Consider the following 9041-nt stretch of genomic DNA (forward strand, 5'->3'; position numbering starts at 1 on the left):
CCCCAGACTCAGTGTGTTTTAATTGCTGGGAATAAATGAGGACAGAGAATATGGCAAAAACTGTGGAGTGCTTTTCTTTACACTTCAAAGGAGAAATAGGGGCTGACTCCTTTTAAAGGAGCTTTTTGAGCAAGGTCTGACCCCACCATTTGCCCTGAGGTGTATGTGGGGGGGAGGGAGGGTGGTGGATTGCAGATTTTTATTTTAGGCATTGAGGAATGGGATGCTGATGGGAGAAGTGCAAGACAAAATATCCTGTAGGTGCCTCTTTGATATCTTGCACAGAGCTGAAGGCTGAGGAGGAAGAGCTGAGTGTGACCAGAGATGTTTGGGATTAAATTTAACACTTTGGGAGAAGGATGGGCTTTTTAACACCTTGACTTCTGTCCTTCCACCTGCCCTTAGGCTGGCAAAGCCTCCTATGTGTAAAATTTGCAAAACAGATAATTTTCCTTCATTTATTGGGGGAAAGGAGGTGTCTGGAACACTTTCTGTTCTGCAAAAGGCTTCTCTGAGCCAATAAACTCCAATTATTGCTCAGGTGGGCTGTGTCTGCAGTGCTCTTAAACCATGGGCTGCTTGGGCCTGAGAGGTGGGAAGGTGTTAAATAAACACACACAGAGCTGACTGAAAGCTCACCTGTTGGAACTCGATTGTTTTACTTTTTGTTTGTTCTCCCAAAGTTACCAACTGCTGCTGCTGTCCAGGAGGGATCTGGGTCTGTTCTCTGCCACTCTGTCCCAATTTCAGGCAGGGAAAAGGCTTGGACAAGTAACCCTGAGGGAAATCAGCCTCAATCACATTTGTGACCACGAGCTGGCTGTCTAATTCTGCTGAGCAGGATTCTGAGCAGGAGCTGTGCTAGAGAAAATGTTCTTTAACCATTGAGAGGCCCGGGCCTGTGGCTCCTCAGATGGGACCCAGGCAGAGTTTCCAAGGCTGAGTTGGAAAAGCAAAGCTGCAGAGCTCCTGTTGTGGAAAACCCTTCCTGTTCCTTGAGGAGAAGATTTTCAGCCCTATGGTTGATGCCTTTGAAGGCTGCCCTAGAACTGAGACCAGACAGGGCTAAAGAATAAAGCAGAGATTTATTAGGAGGCTTCAAGAGATCCACCTTGGACAGCACAAGAGCTTAGCCAGGGCTAGACCCTAGATGAACTCAAAAATGGTCACAAAATGGACAAGCAGTCCTCCTGTTGTGATGCCAGCTCTGTGCTGAGCCAGGGTGATCATCCCTGGGTTTGATGCCACAGCAAATTCACCACTGAGAGTCCTGGGCCTGGGGATGGGAGCCAGGCAGGATTTCCAAGGTCAAGCTGGAAAACCAAAGCTGCAGAGCTCAGTGGTGGAAAACCCTTCCTGATCCTTCAGGAGAAGACTTATCAGCCCTGTGGTGTCCTCCTCCTCTGTGATAAATAAGGGCAGCCCCATGGCAGATCATCCCTGGGTTTGATGCCACACAAAATTAATCACTGAGAGCCCTGGCCCTGTGGCTCCTGAGCCTGGGCACGTGGGCCAGACAGAGTTTTCAAATCTGAGTTGGAAAAGCAAAGCTGCAGAGCTCAGTGGTGGAAAACCCTTCCTGTTCCTTCAGGAGGAGATTTTCAGCCCTGTGGGTCCTCCTGTTGTGATGCCAGCTCTGTGCTGAACCAGGGTTTGATGCCACACCAAACACACCGAGAGGCTTTGCCATTTGGAAGGAACAGCTCTGTAAAGAGGAAACAGCTTGAATTCTGCAATAAAAACCCCAAACACAAAGAGTGATGCCCTGAGCCGCCTGCAGCCTGCTCCTTGTCAGCAATGATGCCAGGGAAAGGCTCTGTAATGGTGCTGGTGTGCAGCATTCCATCCTGCAGCACAATCCTGGCTGACAGCTGAGCCCGGCTCTTTGGAGGAGCTGTGATTATTTCCTTTTATTTGTCAAAAAAAGAAGTGTATGTTTTTTTTAGAACAGCCCTTTTAAATATATCAAAGTAGCAGAGATTGGAAAAGGCTTTTGGAACAAAGACTAAGCCTGGTAAAGGAAGGGGATGTGATTGCTCTGACAGGAGGATTTTCCTCCCTCCATTTGTGTGTTATGTTGCCATTTCTTGTGGTTTCTCACATGCAGGAGATTTTCTGGGTTGTTTCAAATGGGTCAAAGTTGGGCTTTTTAAACAAGAATATTTCATATATTTATTTCATATGTTTCCATATTTCACCATGATTCAAGGGTAAGAAGTTCTTTAAATCTGTATTTGAAATTCTACACTTTAAATCTCAGAAATATCCCAATGACCTCATGATGAGCTGATGGCTGAGCATCTCCTCATTGCACAGAACACTGTAATAAATCCCTGCAGGATTTTATTTATTTTATTTATTTTATTAAACATCTGCAGGATTTGCAAATCCACCTGCCAAGCTCCCAGTGCCTGACATTCCCCCACACAATGGGGATGCAGTTTCCTTCCAATTGTGTTGTTTTGCAAAGCATCAATGTCCCCAAAGCCACCAGAGCTCTCTGCCATGTGACACTCTGCATGTGTTGTCATCTGTGTTTGTCACATGTGAAAATCATGGATTAGTTCAGAGAAGTTTCCAAAAGTCAAAGAAATCCTGCCCTGCCTCTGAATTTCAGTTCCAACGAAGCCTAAAAAGAATCAAAAACAAAAAAAGCTTTGAAAAGCTGTGAAAGCACACCAGACACAGTTTCCATATTTCACCATGATTCAAGGGTAAGAAGTTCTTTAAATCTGTATTTTAAATTCTACACTTTAAATCTCAGAACTATCCCAACAACCTGCAGTGCCTGACATTCCCCACACAATGGGGATGCAGTTTCCTTCCAGTTGTGCTGTTTTGCAAAGCCTCAATGTCCCCAAAGCCACCAGAGCTCTCAGCCACTGCTGTGTGACACTTTGCACATGCTGTCTGTGGAATTTTCCATCACTCAGGGTCACCAATTGTGGTGATGTCCACAGGGGTCCCAGGATGAGGGAAGAGATGAGAACCTTGACTCCATGTTTCAGAAGGCTAATTTATTATTTTATTATATATATTATATTAAAAGAAAGTTATATATTAAAACTGTACTGAAAGAATAGAAGAAAGGATTTCATCAGAAGGCTTGAAAGGAAGGGAATGGAATGCTAATAAAATCTTGGGACTGACCAGAGAGTCCGAGCCAGCTGACTGTGATTGGCCATTAATTAAAAACAAGCACATGAGACCAATCCCAGATGCACCTGTTGCATTCCACAGCAGCAGATAACCATTGTTTACATTTCATTTCTGGTGCCTCTGAGCTTCTCAGGAGAAAAGTCCTGGCAAAGGGATTTTACAGAAAATATCATGGCTACACTGTCACCTGTGAAAATCATGGATTAGTTCAGAGAAGTTGCCAAAAGTCAAAGAAATCCTGCCTATGAATTTCAGTTCCAATGAAGCCTAAAAAGAATTTTTTTTAGAAAAAAAGGCTGTGAAATCACACCAGAGTCAGAGTGAGGCCCTCCCAGGCATGGCACTGTGACACTGCAGTGCCACCAAGCCCCAGAGCCCTGCCTGTTATCGGGTGCAGCAGATGCTGGAGCACATCAGGAGCAGCAGGGCCACATTGTCCTGCTCTGCTCCCAGCTCTGGCTGCACACACGGATTTACCTCGCCAGGAGCTCCTCCTTTGTTCTCTGCTCTCAGGGAGCCACTGGAGCTCGGCAAAGCTGAGGATGCTGAACCAGATCTGGCGTCCAAAACTGTAGATTTGAGAGGTTTTATGTAAATAAAAGAAGCCTGGAATGCATCCATTCTGATTTTTTTTTCATTCCACAGCACTGGTGCTGCTGGCAGTGGATGTTTAGGCTCTGCCTTCACGCTCCTGGCTGGGATTAATTTGTTTTTAATGGATATTTGCTTCTGTGTTTTGCCCCTGTGACCAATTCCACGTTAGAGCTCCGTCCCAGCCAGCAAACACGAGCAGGGCTGGGGAATGTCAGTGCCAGCAGAGGCTGATCAGCTGTGCCTGGGATGCCTCAAATCATCTGCAGCCACTGTAAAACTGCTAATTGCACCGCTCAGCCAGCTGAAGACAGCACACAAGTGGGAAAGGGGGGTAATTTTTCACCCCTAACTGCTCAATATCAAATAAAATGGGAGATTACAACGCTAGTATTGTCATTTGTGAGTTACACACAAACCCAGCTTGGTTTTTCTGCCACTTGGCATCACCACTTCCAACCAGAGGTCAGTTTGTCTTGTCCTCGGCTGCTCTGTGTAAATCTTAAGATTTATTTTAAACATCCAATGGCAATTATCAAAGTGAAGTCCATCACCCATCACTTGCACACAGGAGCACGGTCACATCCTGTTCCCAAGGGCTTGGAAATGCCTGGGGAAATAAAAATAGAGTGAGGGAACTTTAGAACCTGCTGGAACTAAGGTTGGGAGTCAAGGGGGGAAGGGGTTGAGTGTGACCCCCCCTCCTATTTAAGCCCAGGTGAGGCTTTGGCTCCCAGGTGAGGGATTTTCAGTGGGGTGTGGAGCTGTGCTGGTGAGCAGGGGCTCTGTGAGCTCTTTTGCTGCTTGGTTTTTATGGGATGGGTTCCTTGCTTTAATTCATGCACATTTTTACAGTCTGGGCCTCTTTGAGCACAAGTAATTTTGTTGGGTTTAATTGTTTTGTTGAATTAATTTTGTGCTGAGAGATGCTATCTTACCTTTTACTTTGCTTGTGTCTCTTGCACTCCTCTCCTAATGTTATTATTCAGGAATAAACCCTGCTCTGTCCTGTGAATTTCAAATTTATCTGTAATTTTTTTCCTGCCTGGCTTGCTCCTCTTCCCTCCTGCTCCCTTCTATTACTGGAAGTCTAAACATTTCCTTGTCTGGAGTGGAGAGTGGCTCCTGAGATCTGCCACTGTTTTTCAGAGTGCTCTGCTTTGACAAATTCACTCTTTTTTCCCTCTTTTCAAACTGTTATTTCTTAAGAGGTCTCTGTGTCTCCCCTCGTGCAATTCCACCTGTTCTGGGTGGTAATTGGGTGATTAACTCACCCTAATGGCTTTGGGCTAATAAATATCCATTTCCACAGGTGTGAAGCCCCTTCCTCCTCTGGAACCAGAGCACCCAGCTCCTCCTCAGTCCCTTGGAGTGTCTGTGTCCCCTGCGGCCATGGGAGGTGTTTTTGGGAAGAACAGGAGGCCCTGTGTGTTCCCCAGGGTGGTTTTCAGGGCCAGGGGCAGGAGGGCTGCCCGGGTGTGCTGCGATGCAGCCACCTGGACCGGCGAGAGCCATTTCTGCTCCGCGCGCATCCGCACGCGGGCGAGGCGCCCCGAGCCCCCCGCTGCCACAATGGTGCTGGAAGCTTCTGGAAGTGAATTTGGAGACGAGGAAGGAGACTCAGCATCCTCCCCAAGGGCACAGCACAGCGAGGCCTCAGCCCCTGTGGCTGCCAGAGACACACCAGGGGCTGAGCTGTCCCAGCAGCCCGAAGGCGATCCTCAGCCAGAGCTGCTGGAAGCCCAGGAACTCCCAGGAGAGGCACAAGGACCCCAAAATCCCCAGGAGAGCAGCGAGGCTGAGGCTGCTCAGTGTCCCCCTGGCAGCTCTTTGTCCCCTGAGCCCCGCTGTGGGGAGCAGGGGGTGACACCTCTCACTAGGACCACGGTGGAGGTTGATGTCCACGTGTCTGCTGAGCATGGCCAGGGTGAGGCTGGTGCAGGGTCTGAGCTGCTGAGGGATGCAGGGCACGAGGCTGAGGGTGCTGCAGAGGACACCTGTGTTGGGAAGGCTCCTTGGGAAGTGCCCATGCAGAAGGCAGGTGACACCACGGCTGCTTCGTGTCCCCTGGAGGAGCCAGAAGCAGGAGAGGACATGGCAGATGGGCAGGGGGGACCAGAAACTGAAGCTCCACTTGATCTCCAGCTGGGCCAAGGTGAGATTGGAGCTCCTGAAGGTGTGGAAGGAGCTGCTGGTGGGGCAGGGCAGGATGAAGAGAAGGCAGAGGAGAGCCCAGCCTGCCTGCCAGAAACCCAGCAGCACGAGGAGGAGGAGGAGAAAATCCAAATTAGCAGCGAGGGAGAGCCACAGGAGCACTGAAGGAGCACTTGGAACCTGGAGCAGCAGCCATGGAGCACCTTCATCAACCAGAGCTGAACCTGCTGCCTCCACCCTGCCAAATGGGGCTTGTGCCCCAAAGGACCCGGATTCAGGGTGGTGGTGGCAGAACCTCCTTTGAAAAACTGAAAACTAAAGGTGCTAAACTGAGAATTTGTGTGCTCTGCAAGTGGCACTGCCCTCCTGTCCCTGCTGGGGCTGTTCCACGGTACAGAAAGTGTATTTATGTATTTATTTATGTTTTTATACCCTGCCTAGGGCTGTGCACTTCATGGTATCTCCCTCTGTGTGTGTGGCTGCACAGGGTTAAGTGATGTCTAATTTATTAATTACATTTGTCCTCTCACCCCACTGGCTTGTCACCACTATTGGAAATGCATTGTGTGATGTCTGTTGCAATTGGAATCAATAAATGTTAAATCATTTTAACACTGGCTGCTATGAAATGTTGGGTTAAGAATGCTCTGATAATTCATTTCTGGTATTTGCATTGGCTCCAATGCCAGAACTGATGTTTTTACCCTTTGTAAAGTGTTTGGTAAAATGCTGAATGCTGATACCAGTGGCCTCAGAATGAAAGCTGCTCCTCCCCTGGTGATTTCCTTGCAAATCTTGGAACACCAACTGGGCTTGTTGTGCTTAGACCCAATAAAATGAAAGATGAAAGGCTGAACTTCCAAATGTGACTCATTTACAGCATTTGCTTTGCAGAACTTGGCATTTTCTTTATGGTTTGCACTGGCTGGGTGGAGGTCAAGGAGCTCAGGCTGGAGGCCTGTGGAAGGAGCTGTAAACAACAAAAAAAGCTGCTTGTGGTCATTTTGCTGCAAATAATCAATAAATTTCTGGCACCTGCATATCCAATGCTAATCTCTAATTACACAGTGCTAAACAGAAGGGAGTTTTCCCATCAAACCTGACTGGTGGCACAGCTCTCACTGAATTTAGGAATTGTGTGGTGCAGCAGGGAATCAGGAAAACAATTCAGCCTCATTTCTTTCAAGCAAAAGGTTTTTACACAATATTATTCTGCTAGAACTCATGGGGATTCAAAAAAACTATATAATAAGAGGGAAATAATTGTTTGTATTAGCTGGAAAACTCCAATGTGAAGGACAGCACGATCCTCCCCAAGGAAAGCATTTCCAGCTCTGGTGTTCTGTGTGCACCTTCACCAACAGCACTCACAGAGGCAAGAAATGATGGTTAAATGATGGAACTGGGGATGATGAATTAAAGGCACACCAGAAGATGAGGATGCAGAGTAAAAGGCAAACGAGGAGCTGGGGATGGTTGAGCTAAAGGCAGTCCAAGAGCTGGGGATGTTGGGTTAAAGGAAGCCAGGAGATGAGGATGTGGAGTTAAAAGCAAACCAGGAGCTGGGGATGTTGAGCACAACCCTTCTATTTAAGGCATGATTGATTTTACTGTCTTTAAATGCTTAATCACATCAGGATTTTGATGCGCCCATAAAAAGCTTTCCTGTGGCTCCAAAGCCCAGGCTGCCACACTCCAAACCTCTCTGCTTAAGCCAGACTTGCTTAATTTTATTTTTTTTCCTTATGACCCAATATGATTGAGGGCCTGCCCATGGAAATATCTGCCCTTAAATAACTCAGAGGTTGCTCCTCATGATCCCAAAGGTTCTGGGTTTGGCTGCCTCTGGCAAAGCTCTGCTGTTAGGCTGGAGATGATGTCCTTGTGTCAGAGAATTTAGATTTACAAATCAGTGAGTTGGCAGCTCCTCCTGGCCAGGAGAGCACAGAGGCCTGAGGAAATCATGGGGAAAGAAGCAGAGAGCAACAAAAACCTCTGTGCATCGCTGTGCCCCTCTCTCAGATGTTCACATCAACCACTGTCACTGTGTTTTGTGCTTGTGATTTATAAAAGCATCCCAGAGCTCATGGAATCCTGTTAAAATTACACAGCAGCTCCTTCCCCCTGTGACTGGAGGTGTGGGGCTAATCAAGAGTGACAATAAATACATAATTACATGGCACTGTTGGTGCCACACTGAAAGGGGTGACAGGGATCAATTTCCACCCCAAGAAGAATCATGCAGAATAATTCTGCAGGCTGGAGTCTCACAGACATCATCCCAAAACCTGCCAGGTGATCACCAAATTACAGGAACAAAAGTGGGGCTGTGCAGCTCTTCAATTCTGCTGGAATTTTGATGTTTACATCTAATTAGCAAAGCTGCAATCTGAATCAGGGGCATTCTCTCATGCTCTGGAAAAGGAATGATTTTTTTCCTTCCTTTCTCAGAAAAATCATGGAATAATCTCCCACATGCAATGCTGCAGGAATTTTGGGGAAGAAGTTTTTGCAGTGCCCTGACTTCAGGTACACCAATCTGAGTGTTTGCCATGTAAAAAGTTCCATGGTTTAAAAGGGAAAAATCAGCTAAAATTCCTCTTACAATATTCCAGTTCTGCTGCTTTTTTATCATCACATTCATCTGGGATTTTCTGATGTGCCCCAAGTTCTGTAAAGCCCAGGCTCTGTAAAGCTAAGCTTTACCCTCAGTTTTTCCTGGTTTGCTCTGTCCTTGTGTGACCTACCCAAAATTACACAAGGGGGAGGTTTGGCTTTGGCAATTTTAATGGCTTTAAAAGCCTTTGTCAGAGGAGGCTGCCTCATTTCTGATATTTGCATTGACTCTAGTGACAGAACTGATGGTTTTGCCCTTTTCAGCTTGTGAAGTGTTTGGTAAAATGCTGAATATTGATACCAGTGGCCTTAGAATGAAAGCTGCTCCTTCCCTGGTGATTTCCTTGCAGATCTTGGAACACCAACTGGGCTTGCTGTGCTTAGACCAGATAAAACAAAAGATGGAAGGCTAAACTTCCAAATGTGACTCATTTAGAGCAAGGTCTGGAAGCACCTTAATGCTTTGAAACTCCTATTCCTGCCCTGAGAGCAGGGAAAGCCCATCCTGGAGCAGCAGAACT

At 47.0% G+C, this 9041-nt stretch overlaps 1 protein-coding gene across 2 annotated transcripts; it reads left to right on the forward strand.

Moving 5' to 3' along the window:
- The first annotated feature begins 4485 nt into the window (after positions 1 to 4485).
- On the forward strand, positions 4486 to 7080 carry LOC135457528 (sodium/potassium/calcium exchanger 1-like). 2 transcript variants are annotated; one of them, XM_064732182.1, is made up of 2 exons: positions 4486 to 4626; positions 5063 to 7080. In XM_064732182.1, exons 1-2 carry the CDS (start codon positions 4590 to 4592, stop codon positions 6067 to 6069), a joined length of 1044 nt encoding a protein of 347 aa, XP_064588252.1. In that variant the 5' UTR covers positions 4486 to 4589; the 3' UTR covers positions 6070 to 7080. The 2 variants fall into 2 exon arrangements, with proteins under 2 accessions (XP_064588252.1, XP_064588251.1); XM_064732181.1 differs by having other exon boundaries at positions 4492 to 4522.
- The last annotated feature ends 1961 nt before the right edge of the window (positions 7081 to 9041 follow it).

This window comes from Zonotrichia leucophrys, chromosome 24 (assembly GCF_028769735.1).
Source record: "Zonotrichia leucophrys gambelii isolate GWCS_2022_RI chromosome 24, RI_Zleu_2.0, whole genome shotgun sequence".
NCBI lineage: Eukaryota > Metazoa > Chordata > Aves > Passeriformes > Passerellidae > Zonotrichia > Zonotrichia leucophrys.

Bases quoted from the DNA above. Each gene is read 5' to 3' on its own strand.
- LOC135457528 (XM_064732182.1), top strand. From the start codon at position 4,590: ATGCACATTTTTACAGTCTGGGCCTCTTTGAGCACAA. The intron at 4,627-5,062 runs GTAATTTTGTTG...CCATTTCCACAG, and splicing joins CTGGGCCTCTTTGAGCACAA to GTGTGAAGCCCCTTCCTCCT.